The sequence below is a fragment of the Solanum verrucosum genome, unplaced genomic scaffold, assembly GCF_900185275.1.
Source record: "Solanum verrucosum unplaced genomic scaffold, falcon-dt-bn FXZP01000261.1, whole genome shotgun sequence".
Classification (NCBI taxonomy): domain Eukaryota; kingdom Viridiplantae; phylum Streptophyta; class Magnoliopsida; order Solanales; family Solanaceae; genus Solanum; species Solanum verrucosum.
In genome coordinates, this window is record NW_026019969.1 from 6,116,387 (window position 1) to 6,133,101 (window position 16,715).

Here is a 16,715-nt window from a genome sequence, read left to right on the forward strand (position 1 = left end):
CATGAAACGTGCGTAACAACTATTAATAGCTAGCACACATACTCACTCACTAATATAAAATGGGACAAAATCAAATTTCAACGTAATATAAATGTTTATATATTATAAAACAATCTCCTTAAATTGATTTAATTTTGAACATTGATTGCTCAATTGTTTGGTGTTTCTTAAGTTAAAAGGAAAATATTGTTTGCTTCTCTGCTTTAAAATGGGAAAGAGAACAACTTTATTTCCATTCTCTAGTCTCTAGGAATTATACTTTGGAAAACTATTTAGCACAGTAATTATTTATACCAAACTTCATTGGTATTCCATAGTTATAATTGGTAGGTTTAGGGAAGATCACATGCTAATCAATTATGACTAGGGAGAAAGGTGTATATTCTATAGTTAAAAAAGAAATAGCCTGTAAACTCCCGATTTAGACATGAAAATAGGCCATTTCTTTTCCTCATGGAACGAGAAGATCGATGCCACTATCGCCTCTTGGCTTTGAAAGCTGTATAATTTAATGTGTGAAGCATAGTGAGAGTGACACAGATCTCCTTTTTTCAAATAGGGAAAGCGCGTAAATGGTTCGGACATATGAAGACCTTAGAGGAGTGTGAGAGATTGAATATTATGGATATGAGAAGAGGTAAAAGTTGGCCGACAAAGTATTAGGGAGTGATGATTAGGCATGATTTGACTCATCTGCACTTAATAAGGACGTGCCACTAGAATCTAGATAGAAGAATATGAATGTTGCAGATAGAATAAGAGCTTAGTATATAGTCGCATTGTCTAATTTTCCTTATTAGTGGTATTATTTTCTCTTATGGCACTGTGTTTTGTTCGGCTTTTATATTATTTGTTGATGTTAATGGTATTCTCTACCGTATTACCTTCCTCCTTTTTTTTTGTTAGGCTTTATTTGAATTGAGTGTTTGTCAAAATAGCCTAGCTATCTTAATAAGGTAATAATATGCATACACACCACCTTTTGTAGATTCCATTTATGAAATCTTACTGGATAGTTATTTTTCGAAAAAGGTTTATATTGAAAAAAAAAAGTATCGTATATTCATTTTTTTTTGTGAGAACATCATATCTTAGCTAGTTATTTTCCTAATACTTCATGAGTTCATTAACATTCTGATTTACTTGGAAACTAAGTTTTATACTTGATTTAACACATTTTGATTTGCTTGGAAACTAAATTTTATACTTGATTTAACACATTTTGATTTGCTTGGAAACTAAATTTTATACTTGATGAGTTAACATTTTAATTTATTTGGAAACTAAACTTTATACTTGATGAGTTATCATTTTGATAAATTTGGAAATTGGATTTGTTGGCCCCATTTTATTAGATCGAATAGGTACATTGAATCTAATATATACCTTTATGTTAAACTTTAAGAAATTTTAAGACTCAAATCTTTAGTACATTCTTATTTATTAATTAATTAGGTCTACTATTTAGGCGGAATACCATCCTCCATTCTTATTTAAAAATCGTAAAAAACATAACAACTAGGAGGATGGAAAGTGAGGAATAATTACAAGTTCTTGTATAGATCCAAGTTTATTAGTTATTCCGTGATTAATGTTGAATACTTAAATTGGTAAATCCAAAACATAATTAGAGAGGAAATAAAGGAGACGAGTGAGGCAAAAAGGCCAAAATACAACTAAGCATTACAAGGCTAAGCAACTTTTAAGACTAAAAAACGAAAATGTTTACTAAATAAAGCTACAAACTTCAACAAAGAGGCAACAACCCACTAAAAGATTAAAGACCCCCAACACTAACACCTAATATTTTCTAAATTATACCCTAATTTCTCCATTTTTATACTTATATCTACATAATACATGTACTTATACAAGTAGTATAAGCCTGTATACACCGAAACCCTACGTATAAACATACATAGGATTTTGTAATTGCATTACATAATGAAACATCCATTAGGATTTTCATCACTAAACATTTCAAACGAATCCAACGGCTGATGTGGATACGTATCCACATCGGACGGTGGAGGTTCCGTTACATGACTAGGACCGGGATACGTATACGCATACGAAGTTGGAGGTGCCGGAGCATAATACGACGCCGTATAGTTAGCCGTAGGTTGAGCCGTATTGTAGCTAACGACGTATGCTGGTGGTGGGGCGTAGAATTGTGGGCCCTGTTGCGGGTAATAATGATAAGATGGATGACGTGGAGGGCTATCATTGGTTGGGGCAAAGACTTGTGGTCCCATGTTATGATTTTCGAATTCTGGACCAGCCGGAGCAACAATTGATGGTGTGCCCTCAACATTGTTACTGTTTTGCCCTTTCTTTTTCTTCTTTTTACCAGTACTGCCACTTGCTTCACCAACTGGGCCACCACCGTTTTTTTCGCCACTAGCAGAAGCATCATCACTATCAGTAGCCTTTTTCTCCGCCGCTACTGGAATTTGTTGTTTACCGGCAGAGTCGGTTACCGTTTTTTTACCTTCAGATTTCGATTCAGTAACTGTTTCATCGCTTTTCTCTTTGTCAGCCACCTCCGGTTTATCACCAGAGGCGGTGCCGGTTTCTTCCGCCGGTTTAGCTGAACCGGTGCTGGGTTTCTCCCTCTTTTTCGGTACTGCTTCATCACTTGCATCTTCAATTTTTACTGAAGGTTCTTTGGGTATTGCAATTTTTTCATTTGATTTGACATTTTTGTGGGTATTGATATCGGGTTGGGTAGTTGATTCTGCTTCTTTGCTCTTGATTTTAGCAGACTTTTTCTCCTTGTGATCAGTCTCTTGTGGTACTAATTCAGCGTGTTTACCGGATTTCTGTAGTTTCCTGAGGAGAGCTTCTGCTTCTACGTTCCCAGTTACTGTTGCTTTCTGTTGCTTGAGATCAATATCTATAGTATGCACTCCTGAAAAAAAAAAAAAAAAAAAAAAAAAAAAGAGTTTCAAGCCTCAATAATAGAAAATAACAGAATACAGAAACTCAAAAGTTGTTTTGTTTAGATAAATTAACAAGAGCATGTAAAAAGCAAAGAAGGGAGGGATATGGTTATATTTACCAGCTACTTGTTGGAGAATTTTCTTGACTTTCCTTTTACAGCCTTCACAGTGAATGGAAACTTTCAAGACCCACGTCTATATAGCAAAACACAGCAGAAAATGTTAGACCCACAAAAAAAAAAGAGATTAAAAAGGAAAAGAATAAGAAGGGAAGAAAACGAACCTTGTAGTTGAGGAGTTGTTCTGGTCGATCTTGTGCTGCCATTACTAAACTATAAGCGTAGAAGAAGAAGGAATTGAAAGATTTGTTTGCTAAAGAGAAAGTATGAAGAGAGAGATTTGCTTTATTAAGAGAGAAAGGAAAAGGGGAAAATGGAGAAGAGTGAAGCGCGAAGTTATGTGAATGTTTACACGGAGTGTATTTTATACTGTCAAGTTTCCGGACTTTTCGAGTTTTAACCAACGGGTCAATTAAATCTAAATTTTGTTTTGCATTATTTTGTGAATCATTTTGTCTTCCTTTTAGGCAAATATTACTCTTAAATAAATGAGTATTAATTATACGTAAATTTAAATTATTTCATTTTCATTTTTATTTTTATTTTAAAATATAATCTCTCTACGTTAAATTATTGTTATATAAAGGTGTTAGTAATCTTTGAAAATAATTATTACTAAATTTAAAATTCAAAAAAAAGGATAGAGTAGTTAATTTTGTTTTGAATTTTTAAAATAATAATTTAGAATCATAACAGATAAATTTAAGACAACTAGTGTCAAATTTATGATTTATCTATCATATTCTTCTTTTACATGTCAATTTACAAGATATTAATGTAGAAGGGTTTAACTATTCAGGTCTTAAAGTATAATTTTTCTGTAATGAATATTTACTTTATTTATGTGTCAATTTTTAAAAATTGGAATGTTTATAATCCTAAAAAACAATTCTATAAAATGGGAAAAGGCAAACAAATTTATCTGTAATTTTAAAAAGATAAATAATTTGAGACGGATGAAGTATTATTTAACCTGCCTGCTTCGTAACTTGGGGAGTGATGGAATAAAGGGACAAAATAAATTTATTTGAGAAAATGGGAGAAATTTTTTGGAGTGTCTTTTTTTCAAAAAAGTTATTGTGTACAATCATTTTCTGGTCGACCTTTCTGTATTTTTGCAAGAATTTTATTTTATTCGTATCAATTTTAAGAATTTGTGGCGATAATTTTAACCAAAAATTATTTATTAACACAAATGTTAATTAATTGAAAGTATATGTACTAAGTCATATGCTACGAAGGACAAAAATTAAATGTTTGAAGCTCATAATTCTTTTGAAGCTAAAATTGAAAGAGTAGATCAAGCACAACATTTTTATTCGTTTTGCAAGCTCATTATTATCCTTGATAAATTTGTGAATCAAGAAATTCATTTTGATTAAGTTAATCTTTTCTAATTTTCTCTTTTTTATGAATCAATAAGATGTGTGTCAAGAAGAAGAAAAGTCCTCTAACATATAATGGAACTTTCATCTTTGACGAAACATATAACAAATAGTAAAATTAACAATTTTAAATTAGTGTGAAATTTCATCTAAACATATGAACATTGATTGGTACCATCTCTGAAATTGTACCTGTAAATATAAGTTACTAAAAATGAAATTACGGATATTCCTTCATGAAAATTAAACTAAAAGAAAAACTTTGCTTTAGTCTTTGTTCTTTTTCTTTTCCATCAACTTTTGTGAATGCAACATGTAGACAAAAAAAAGTAGCTAGAAAATACTAATATTTATTTTCATGCGTTTGTACGAATGAAAAAAAATAATCATTTTATATTTTTGGGCTAAGACTTTGGTTTCTACGATGAGAAATATGTAATTGAAGATTTGAATTCCACTTTCTATGAAGAAAATGTACTGGATAAAGAAGAAAACGTGTATATGTGGAATTTATTGCGAGAAAAAAAAAATGTCTTTGGAGGCGGAGCCAGATAGAATCGAAGAGTTCATTTGATAGTAGATATTTTTTTATTTTTTTTTTTCTAAATTTATTTTTAATGGAAATTCTAACTTCGCTATTGTATGTCTCATGAAGATGTTCCTATAACACGGTTGCTTTGTGTGTTTTTAATTTGTTATATACTAGTACTACTATAAAAGTAGTAAAAACTTTATTTGAACAAATAAAAAGGAGACAATTTTGGATCAATGAATGTCTTAAAGAAATATTAAAGTGTGTTTTCAAGTATACTAAATCAGTAAGTTTTATCCTTTTTTTTTCGTCGAAAGCAAACCCTATATGATCAAAATCTAAACTATTATTTCTTCAAGTGGATGTATATTTTTTCTTAAAACACTATAACTTTTTTCCTTAAGAAAATTGTCTATCCTAATTAGTAAAATTGTGTCAGGATGAAATTCCTGTCCAAGGTCTTTTATTTTATTTTTAAATATTTTTTTTCCGTGAAAAGACGATGCATTTCATTTATGGTAAATAATAACTATTCGCATCGATAGCTATATCATATCAAATAATTTGATTTGATTATCATTAAAGTGAGTATGAATATAAGCTAATTATGATTAAAAGATAATTATGTTCATAAAAATTAAAAATAGATATCTTGAATTCATTAATTTAGTAACCCTTAATGTGTAATGATCTTCAACTTTACTTAAGAATCTCAAACACAGAGTTTATAACATGTGTCAACAATTTTAATTACATGGACAAGACCATTAACCATATCATGAAGTCATCTTTAATTATTTGTAAATTAATTAATTCTTGTTCTAATAACTACTAACCATCATAACTAATGACACGACTCTATGAACTAGGAGACACATATAATTTTGAACTTGCTCATAATTAGTTTTTACAATTCTCCAATTGATAATAAATTGGATCAAATTCTTTCAGTTTCTTATTTGAGGTTTGTTATTTATTTTAAATATTGATTAAATTTGAATTTATATAGTAAATGTCTAAATTGAAAGGTAAAACACTTTATTACACAAGCGACTTCATATCTAATATATGAACTAGTGAATAATCAAATTTTAAATAGAAAAGTACTAATGACTATATCTACCAATATGGGTTGCGGTGCAGTGGTGAAGTGGTTTCATCCTTAACCAAATGTTTCCAGTTCAAGCTTTGGGTATGGAGAAAATTCCGTTGGGAGCAGTGCGCAATTTAAATTTAATCGAAATACTAATGCGGACTTCGAACCCCAAATAAAAAACCCAAAAAAAACTACATCTACGTTTAAGTTTTGTTGTACATGTTGTTACATGATTTATTATTATTTTGGATAAACTTTACTTAGCTTTATTATGTAGTCTGAGATCAAGATACATTTCTGATTTCTTCACCTGTGACTTTTCACAAATTTAACGAATCATTAAAAAGCTAAACCATTCAAAAATTTGATGAATATTCATTTTTGTATGGTCTCATCTTTATTATATATTTTTTTGTTTTTCAAATCAAAATAATTTAGTTCTAAAATCCTTTTATGGCTTTATTATGCTAAATTTGTATTGTCACTTTATATTTGAAGGTAATATAGTTCTAGCAATAATTTAAATATCACTTATTTCCTATATAAAAAATAATAATTAAAATTAAACTTGTTTAGCCAAATATTAAGTGACCACAACGTAACCAGAATTAATCAATTAGGGACTAAAAGTGCAAATATCCTCTTTTTTTTAAAAAAAAAATCCTTTTCTGAATCCTTTATCTTTTTTGTATTTGCTCTCCTCTTTGATCAATTTTCTTCTCTTTATCTTTTCCCTTTTCTGGAGTTTAAATTCGTATGAGATTTGCAATCATTATCGAAGAAGAACAAATTTTACCATCGTGGACATTATCGTAGAGTGATAATTACTTCTTTATTCTTAATTGTAATTTTTGGTTTCAAATTCCATTGGATGCAGAATCATATTTGTCAAAGAATGTTTTATCCTCAACGTAACACTTCATAATGCAAATTCAAAATTAATCAAACTTCAATATGCGTATAGAATATCGAATAAAGAAAAAACAACTTTAAACAAGTATGTGACAGTGCACATGCATTGAGAGGGGACAATGTACGAGTTTTACAATAGTAAGTCCTTCAAGTAGCAAGTTGGAGTAATGATACCAATATGAGTTTGTGGTGCAACGACGGAATTGTTTTACGCTTAATCGAAGGTTTTGAATTCAAGTCTTAGATATGGAGTAATTCCTATTGAAAGTGTCATCTTCAAATGAACTTTACCGTGCACAATTTAAATTTAGTCGAGGCTTTAATACGCAGGCTTCGAACACCAAGTAAAACTATTATAATTTTTTTTTTGGAGTCATGATGGAAAAGAAATTAAATTGACACTTTTTTTTGGTTAGAAATTTAAATTCCTGAAAAAGACAAATATTTTCTGAAATAAAAGCCCATCAAAATTATTGAATCTTCCATCTTAAATACCACAGCTACTACTCTTGTCAATTCTGTTTCTATTATTATTGTGATAGCTGTGAACATTAATTTTATTTAATTTTGCGCTTTATTGCATATTGATTGTTTCAGCTATTGGAATTTATTTCCCAACCTTAGAAAAGAGAGTCATAAATCTTGAATTTGGTTATGGAAAAAAATTCTACTAGGCAGCTTATTATTGGAGTCTTATGTCACACGAATTTAAATTAGTAAGGGCATTATTACGTGGGTAGGGGATAACTGATAAAAAATAAAAAAAACAAAAAGAAAATTTGATTGGATCAGTTCAAAAAATATGGGTCATTTGCCACTCAAAAATGATATTCGAGCTGAAATAGGTAGGTAATGAAATGAGCTAAAATTGAGTCATAATTCAACTAATTCAATTCTTACTACTCCTTCGGTTTGATTCAAAATTTGATTTCAGAATAATTTATTTAAAAACCTAATAAAACATTTTCCCTTATATTATCCCTATATAAATCATTACAAATAAAAAATATCTTATTAAAAATATTTAGAAAAAGTTTCAAACGAGGGCTACATCTCTGGCCAGATTTAGAATGAATTGAATTATGCGGATCAAAATGAATTTAACTAAAAAGATATAAGCATATTATTAATCTGTCTAAACCTAAACAAATGAAATGGTCATAATTTTATAGATTGATTTTGCCACCCATAGTATGACCATGTACATGAGATGTAATTAAATTAATTTGATGGGTGTGAAAATTTTATTCACGGTCAATGTAATATAACTAAATTTATTTCTTTTCTAAATGCATAGACATGACCATTTTTATTTTTTATTACTTCAGGCTATGATTGTTTTCCCTTATATTATATGCTGGTTGGTCCAAATTCATATTTTAATGTCTCACTTAAAAAGTTGTTGGTTGCCAAATTGTAAACTTGACATTGACATATTTCTTTTTGCCTTAGAAGATCAAGATTTACAAAAGTTTAAATAGTTGGACTTTATCCTCCCAAAAATTGATTATTAGTAATTAAAAATACATACTCTAAGAATTAGGCCTTTTAAAAAAATAAAATTATATAGGAAATCAAAAAATATTTTTCCACTTTTTTTTATTGGCGGTGTTCTCTCAGCCTCCAACACATCATTTTTACCCCTTTTCCTTCCTCCCCCCTTCCCGTCATAGCTCCCATCCAGACGCCCTAATCTCCACCCTCAGCTCTCATAGCATTTATCTATTCCTTCGGTTTCATATTATTTGACTCTTGTCGACTTGACACATTTTTTAGGAAAATTTTAGTTAGGGATGTATTTTATTAAATTAACCTTATTAATATTATTTGAAACTTTAAGTTCGACTATTACTACTTTATATAGCTACTTTAATACTAGGGTAGTATGAAGAAAAAAACTCTTTTGATTTACTAAAATGTACAAGTAAAATGAAACATCTCTTTTTGATATAGGGATCAAGTAAAATGAAATGAAGAATGCAGATACTAGATAGATATTATTAGGATAAAATTATTACTCCCTCTGTTCCTATTCATATGTCATCATTTTAGATTTCACGCCCCTTAAGAAATTAGATAAATTTATCATTGTACTTTTATTTAGTGTTCTTTTGAAATCAAGTTCTTATTAAATGAACATTACTGAATTTGACCAATGAACATGAATTAATTACTTAGTTTACGATTTCTTATTTTAAAGGCTAATAACTCTCAAGGGTAAAATAGAAAAAATAGTGTTATTTATGCATTTTTGAGAAATGACGAGTATTAAGGAATATTTATTTTTAATAAGAACGATATATAAATAGGAACGGATGGAATATTACCATGAAATTAGGTCTAAAAGCTAAATAAAAAAACGTAATTATTCAATTGGAAAGTAAGATTTGTCTACTTCGAAATCCTTTTTGTGCTAGTGAAGGTCCACTTAATTAGGCACTTGTTATATTGGACTATTAGTACTAGTTATGGACTAGAACTTTTATATACAACAGGATATGAAGAAGACAGTATAATTAGAGGAGATAAACAACAATTAGGATATACTTAAAAAGTCTAATTAAAAAATCCATGAATATCGCTTCTTTTTTTCCAGAACCTAATCATAGTACGCCCCTAATCATGTATAAATAATTTATAAAATGTGTAGAAAATAACAAAAATGGTCCTTTATGCTTGATGTAGGGCTAAAATAGTCTCTTAAATATATTTCTTTAAGTAGAAAATCATCTACTCCTCGGATTTTGATTTAAAAATCTAACTCTCCCTCAACTTTGAAAAATATCATTCACCCTCTCTTTAAATAAATAAATTATTTTATGCAAACTAATTAGCTTTTTGGACTCAATATTTCCTTTTCGTTTGTAATATGTTGTCCCTTTCCAACTTTTCCTTCTTTTTTATTTCCTCTCTTTTTTTCAATCAGAAGAGATATGTAAGAAATCCAGGTATATAATGGCGGCTAAATTGACACCTATTTATTTTTGCATATTAGGATCCAAATCAAATAGAGGAAACCTCAGAGATAAGGTATATATATGAATATATATAATATATGTTAGCCTAATTTTTTTAGTGGAAGCTATTTAAAGCAAATTCCAGATAGATTTGAGTTCTAGTAATCAACTTTACAGGTTAGAGCTTTATATAGCTGACAAAGTATTCTGCTTTCTAACATCATTCCATATTAATTGGAGTCAAGCTCAGCATGCATCTCAAAAGTAAAAAAAAAAATGAAGAAAACTTATTATTATGTTACATAATAATAAATAAATACCTATGAGACTTATTTTACATATATAATAAATAAGTTTGAATCTTAGAAATTTTCTTTATGAAATTCAAACTTTGTGCCTGTCTTGTGTGAGAAATCTTGAGATAGATGTCTTAGTTCTCCAACTAGACCTTGTGGACCACAATAAAACACACCTGTCATATAGATGAATTAAAAAATAAGAATGTCAAAAATGGAGCAAAACATTATTAATTTGACAAGTGAGGTTTGGATAGGATATAGTCTGGGAAGACTTAAGCTTATCCGTAGAGAGGCGGTTTTCGATAAACCTCAAAACTATATTAATCTTAATGAATAATAATTAAAGATGCTAGATAAGTACTAACCAATTCTTTGATCAGGATGATTAATTGTAACACGTTTGAAAACTTGGCGCCAATTTGGTCTAGCAAAATGAGTCTTGACCCTTGTCCCAGAGACAATGTCGACGCCACTCTTAGCTTGGTGGATTGATTGAAGCATTGTGATTAGTGCAGACCGGGCATCGCCTTCTTCATAAACGCTGGTGCAGTAGTTGTGAAGCTCAATTAGGCCTTCTTGATCGTTCTCCGAGACCTCATCCATCACACCCTTAAACCACTCAAACGAGCCTTGCTCGCGTGTTACCCAATAGAAGTAAGCTCGTTTAGTTGCAAAAGGACTTCCTTTAGTGCCATCTTCGATGTCCTTTTGTTGCTTGATGTTATTGAGCACATCTTTTACTATACTTATCAAAGGTGTTGCCCCAATGCCAAGGCCTACTAAGAGGACTACATCGTATTTCTTGTAATCCTGTGCTGGTGCTCCATAAGGGCCATCAATCAAGAGCTTTGGCAATCTGTTATACATTGATATGAATCAAAAATGTGTACAGAATTCAGGGGAAAATAAATTTTCAAACTTTACTCCCTTACCTAGGCTTATAGTCGGCCTTCGCTATGTCTGCTCTTAAAAGGCCACTTTGATCACCAGTTGGAGGCTCACAGACCTAAAATATGATCAGTACAAGAATTATTAGTCTTCCAAATGAGCATAAGTTTCTTCAAAAGATTTCGTCTTTGCTGTGTTATTACTGATTTTATGAATTCGATACCTTAGAGAAGAGAGTTTTAAGCTGAGATGTCCAATCACCCAATGTTCGAATGTGCATACTTAGGTAATCATCTCCTGGAGCTGAGGAGATAGTAAACGGATGCCTACATTACAAAATGTGCATGATTTTTAGAAGTTAAATAATAATTTGTATTCAGTTTATTTGATCAAGAGCTTAGTTTATTTCAAACTTACCACTGAAATGAAGAAACATCAGAACAGTTCACAAAAATGTACTGTCCACTTGTGTACTTAAAGCCCTGAGGCTTAGACATGTGCACTGCCATTACATTTCCAGGATATACAGCTACCTGAAAACTCGAATTTTAGATAAAAATTATATTCACATGTAATCGAACTAGGAATCTTAATGCTTGAAATGGTCTAAGCTCTTATGTACCTTCAAAATCTTCACTGCCTTGTACCCGGACCTAAATGCACGAAGCAGACGTTCACAAGCATATAGTATCATAGGCACCGCGATATACATCCATGTCTGCTCAATGTTTCGGAGAAAAAAGAAAGATATTAGATCATTTTATGGGAAGGCAGGGCATGATTAGTATTAGATATGATTTACTTTGTTAAGAACTTACTGTTTTCTTGTACCATTTCTTTGAGAGGTAGAGGAAGTATCCGTGAATGATGAAGAGGACATAGACTATAACAAATAAGTGATGGGAGTACCAAAAAGCGTTAAATCCAGTGAGTTTCTTGATTGTTGATGGAAGATTGAGTCGGTTTCTACGAAACCATGGTTGGGCTAGTACATAGGCTATGATCATAAGGACCACCATCACAACACCGGTCCATCCTTCCGTGCCTTTCACAAACCACCAGTAGTTGTTTGGCCTTTCATCTCCGAAAAATGGCTTCATTGGCTCATATTCCTCATCCGTGGCATGTAACAGCCGTGGGAAATCACATGTTAAGTGTGAAATTGCATGTAAGCCTACACCAACTGCTATTCCAAATGCAATTACCTAAACAAAATTGCATCAAAGAACACGAAAAAATCAGTATAAGTTCAAAGATTTCGTGTTTCCATTTCTATTTTCAGGCTATATACCTTGTGGAAATTGATGTTATCATCAAAGGGGATTATTTTCCCAAGCTTAGTCCTACTTCTTAGCCAAGTTATGGTATTTCTGCATACTGGCAATAGAACTAAAGCCATGTTGAATTTTGTTGTTTCAGCCCCTCCTTTTGCTACAGAGACACAATAGCCCATAACATCAAAGACAGCACGACGTTTATATTGAATAAATTTCCATGTAAAGAGTCCTACACAGATTGATAGCCACAAAGCCATCACCCAAATCCTCTTCCAATTGTCCTCAATGAAATAGTCTAGCCTTCTTTTGCATCTTTTAAAGGGATTTCGCTCTTTCGTTGGCTTAAGTTTCTGACTGAGCATCCGACTCAGAACTCTGCTGTTTGTTGAAAGATTCATCGACTGGCTCGGAGCCTGAAGAAGCAATGTCTCCAAGTTGTACAGCTGCATCAAATACAACCATTTATAAGCTCATGTCCTTGTTTAAGAATTTGTTTTATACTGTCAGTGTATATAACTTAGACTCTTGTTTCAAAACGAACCTCAATGTATCCAACATTGCCTGGATCTAGTTCTTCCATGATGAGAGCTGCATATTCATCTGAATTGTCTTGGATTTTTGACAAATTATTTGCAGAAGCACTAAGACTGATGATCTATAAGCTTATAAACAAAGTATGAGTTTTGAGTTCTTCGAATTCGTATAATTTCATGAATTAGTTCAATAATCATCTTGAGATCTCACCTCTTTCACCTCTTCTTGAGTAATTCTCCCATCTGCGTCTTTGTCCACCCTATTTTTTTTATCATACCATTATTAGCTATCAACAATATCTTTTACCATATCAATGCAGAACTTAAACAAGTTTTCCTATTGAGAATCTGATGACAAAGTGCTGACTTAATCGAAAATGTTCAAAGTAGTAGCGATATGTGGCATGTAATAGACTGGTGTTACAGTTCAAGACATCATTAGCATTCATTATGTTATAGGGTTGATTCATAGGATAGTTACTCAACTAATAGTTATTTTCTCAGAAAACCACAATATAACTATTTAGTTGAGTGAGAAATCAACTCGTATCATATTTGTGAAATTCTATCTGTAAAGAGTTATATAAAATCTTACATGTCGAAGAAAGTTTGCAGCCTGGCATCAAAGCTAGTATCTGTTATTTGTTCCCAGAATTCGCGTAGCTCATCTTTAGTCACCGCGGGAGATGTGATGCATCTCTTCCTAGCTAGAGCATCAAATAATTCCTCAGCAAACTCACTTGATTCCTTCATACCTGATTACAAGTACAAAATGTCGTTATTATTATTATCAACTTTATTGTATAAATCCAAAAGAATTTGTGTAATGAACAAACAAACCTATGCATTGACCAAACAATGATTTTGTTAGCATTCCATTAACAGCAAGTTGATCGAATCGCGATTCAACCTCAGACCATCCTTCAGTTCCTACATTCTTGTTCATGAACTGAAGTCCACGTAGAGCACGAGCAGCACCAGACTTACTCCTATCAATTTTCTGAAACTTATTAGAAGAAGTCATTCTTTTCAATTCCTTCGAAACTTGCCTCAGATGAAACGAAAGTTGTGATCCAAGCGTATTGTTAGGCCTCTTTTCGAGCCTGCTAGCTAACAATGCAGCTTCATGATCAGCTCCCTTAATGTTTTGTACCGAAACAGAATCATCGCGAACATCAAGAGTGATCTCTACATACGATTCATCATCTTTGAACCTTGCACTTTTCTTCCCACTGACTAATGAACCGCTGAATCCTACTCTCGATCCTCTCATACTATCTGAATCCCTCGTGTTTTCGATCTCCATTTGATTTTCCCGCTCTGTTTTTTTTGTTTTCAAAATGAAATTAATAACAAGTAGTATCGACCTATGTAACAATAATGTAGAAAAAAAAAATTATGAGAAAGATTGAAAAAATAGTAATAAGAGTATTGAGTTGAGAAATTGAAGAAGAAAGGTGATGTGTATATATATATATATATACAAGGAATTAAGGGAGAAGAGAAAAGTCAGATAAGAGGGAAATCAGGGGGCGGATTTTGTATTGTTTTTGAATATTTGTGATTATTGGGAATTTCTCTCCAACTTACAAAAATATAACGAACTCATGTAAGTGGTCAAACATTTTATAATTATTTGTTTTTCTATATGAAATTGGATGTAATTATAAGGTCAAAAGTTGAACATGATAGTCCTATTTAAGAATATATAATACATGAAAAAGATGAATGTAGGAATTTTAACTAAATGGATGTGTAATAACATCTCACCTAATACTTGTTTTGTGATAATAATATATAGAAACTTGGTAGAGTGTAATAGGTTTAACAAAATTAGTTGAATTGAATATATATGAGATATGCTATTGTGAAATTGAGAATAAACATTGTCACAGTCATGATTACTCTGATAATGTTTCTTCTCTTTATTTTTATTTTTCCTTTTGACCTATCTTATTGAAGTTTTGCAATCAACATGCTTATTTTGTTCTCACTCATTTCTTCCATGAATTTGGATAGTAGAAAATGAAAGACAAATGAATATCTCTAAGTTTCGATATACATGGAAAAAGTCATTAAAAATGGTGCAAAATGATCATCTAATGCCTATGACTACTTTACACATATATATAGAGTTCGGAGCCAAAAGAGCAAAAAAAATTGAGTAATTTTTTTAAAAAGGCAACAAAAATTGAGGATCAAACCAAAAAGACAACATTTGGATGGAAGGATGGATGTTATTAAATCATAGGTTGGAAGGCGCATGCTGACATGAGACTTATAATACACATGATGACATGTAGGTTGAAAGTTGCACACTGATATGAGCCTTGTAAGGCCACGCTGACATGAGCCTGGTAAGGACAACATATAGATATATAGAGTGCATGACACTAATCCTATAAGGTCATGCAAATGTTTAGTATGGGTAGGAGTTCAATGACGCCTTTGATAGATCACATGCATATCGTATGTCAATCGAACATCCTTAAAGTTTATAGATTCAACTTTTAAAGTTTAATTTTTAGCATTGAACTTAGCTATAGAATATTTGAAGTTATCGGTTTCATATCTACACTCCTTATATAATTTTATTGAATTTTTACACAAAAAATTATGTATTATGAAAGTACTAGGTACTCAATATCAGAAAGTTGTATTTGCCCTATTTGTAGACATTAAAATTTGTGAGACTCAACAGACGTGTTCGATTCCACTTAAGATTCTTGGAGGTTACTCTACCCTAAAGTCTAGTTCATGTCTATGCAAATGGTATTATATTCCTTTAAGAGGCATCTCGAAAATTTCATAAATTCATGGGATATTCAGAGATCAAGATATGACCTCTTACGTATATGTCATTAACGGCCCTCAAATCACAGAGAAATCTAAAGATATATATAAATTTGATTAATTTTTGATATTTTAATTGAAAAAGGTTGAATTATGGGATGATGGCCCTGTAAACTCTCATGGCATTTTGTGGGCAGTTCACCTAAAGAATCTTAAGTGATGTTGCCATGAGATCATAAAGATGTTTAACAAGTTGCTTATTTAATTAAATTGCATTTTATTACAGCTCATATAATAAATGGCTGACTTTAGTTGACTCTTTCATGGTGCAGCCCACAGTTTTAACTTCCCATTTCTATTCCATTTTTCACCTACTACTACTAAAACCCAAATTGTATTATATGCCAAAAAAACCAATAAACAAATAAATACACAAACATTCATGATTTGTTGAGGTTTACCAAATCTCTCAAATAATCCTAGGTTTACGGCTTAATCATTCTAGTATTATTCCAATTAAAGTATAATTATATATCCCATTTACTGGTAAAGTTGATAATATTACTGGTGTAGTTTTTGACTAGAGGTGGAAAAATAATAATTCAATTTTAGCTGATGAAATTATTATCTATCAATGTGCTTAAGTTTGGACGTGTTAATGACTCATTCATTTATACAGCTTATTTTAACTAATTTATTTAAAAGTTTGAGTGATTTGCAACACAAAATGATCCAATATGTGAAATATTGTTAAAAATATTTTTATTAGATAATTAAATAAGTTATTAGAAAAATAAAATAAAATTAAGACTTATTAAGAACTAAGCGAATTAGACTATCATAGTTATTTAATTTATTTTGATTCGGATTATTTCAACCAAAATAACTTTCTTAGCAACTAATTCTCTAGGGTGATAAGTACAATCAATTTTGGTTTTCTATAATTCTATGTTAAGTCCTCGTCGACAATGAAGATTTTAGG

General features: G+C 31.1%; 2 protein-coding genes across 2 annotated transcripts; both read right to left on the reverse strand.

The window, feature by feature from the left end:
- Positions 1–1,700: 1,700 nt before the first annotated feature.
- On the reverse strand, positions 1,701–3,364 carry LOC125816442 (heavy metal-associated isoprenylated plant protein 35-like). Its single transcript, XM_049496048.1, has 3 exons — positions 3,226–3,364; positions 3,062–3,137; positions 1,701–2,911 (listed from the first exon to the last, which is right to left on the reverse strand). Exons 1-3 carry the CDS (start codon positions 3,265–3,267, stop codon positions 1,938–1,940), a joined length of 1,092 nt encoding a protein of 363 aa, XP_049352005.1. The 5' UTR covers positions 3,268–3,364; the 3' UTR covers positions 1,701–1,937.
- A 6,856-nt stretch (positions 3,365–10,220) lies between these two features.
- Positions 10,221–14,366, reverse strand: LOC125815670 (respiratory burst oxidase homolog protein B). The gene is made up of 12 exons (XM_049495200.1): positions 13,781–14,366; positions 13,536–13,695; positions 13,152–13,200; positions 12,949–13,062; positions 12,422–12,850; positions 11,949–12,335; positions 11,753–11,848; positions 11,548–11,663; positions 11,354–11,456; positions 11,175–11,248; positions 10,608–11,098; positions 10,221–10,415 (listed from the first exon to the last, which is right to left on the reverse strand). Exons 1-12 carry the CDS (start codon positions 14,244–14,246, stop codon positions 10,306–10,308), a joined length of 2,595 nt encoding a protein of 864 aa, XP_049351157.1. The 5' UTR covers positions 14,247–14,366; the 3' UTR covers positions 10,221–10,305.
- Positions 14,367–16,715: the final 2,349 nt, after the last annotated feature.

Bases quoted from the DNA above. Each gene is read 5' to 3' on its own strand.
- LOC125816442 (XM_049496048.1), bottom strand. From the start codon at position 3,267: ATGGCAGCACAAGATCGACCAGAACAACTCCTCAACTACAAG. The intron at 3,138-3,225 runs GTTCGTTTTCTT...TTTGCTATATAG, and splicing joins AACAACTCCTCAACTACAAG to ACGTGGGTCTTGAAAGTTTC. The intron at 2,912-3,061 runs GTAAATATAACC...TTTTTTTTTCAG, and splicing joins AATTCTCCAACAAGTAGCTG to GAGTGCATACTATAGATATT.
- LOC125815670 (XM_049495200.1), bottom strand. From the start codon at position 14,246: ATGGAGATCGAAAACACGAGGGATTCAGATAGTATGAGAGGATCGAGA. The intron at 12,851-12,948 runs GTTCGTTTTGAA...TATTTGATGCAG, and splicing joins GCAATGTTGGATACATTGAG to CTGTACAACTTGGAGACATT. The intron at 12,336-12,421 runs GTATATAGCCTG...AATTTTGTTTAG, and splicing joins ATAACATCAATTTCCACAAG to GTAATTGCATTTGGAATAGC.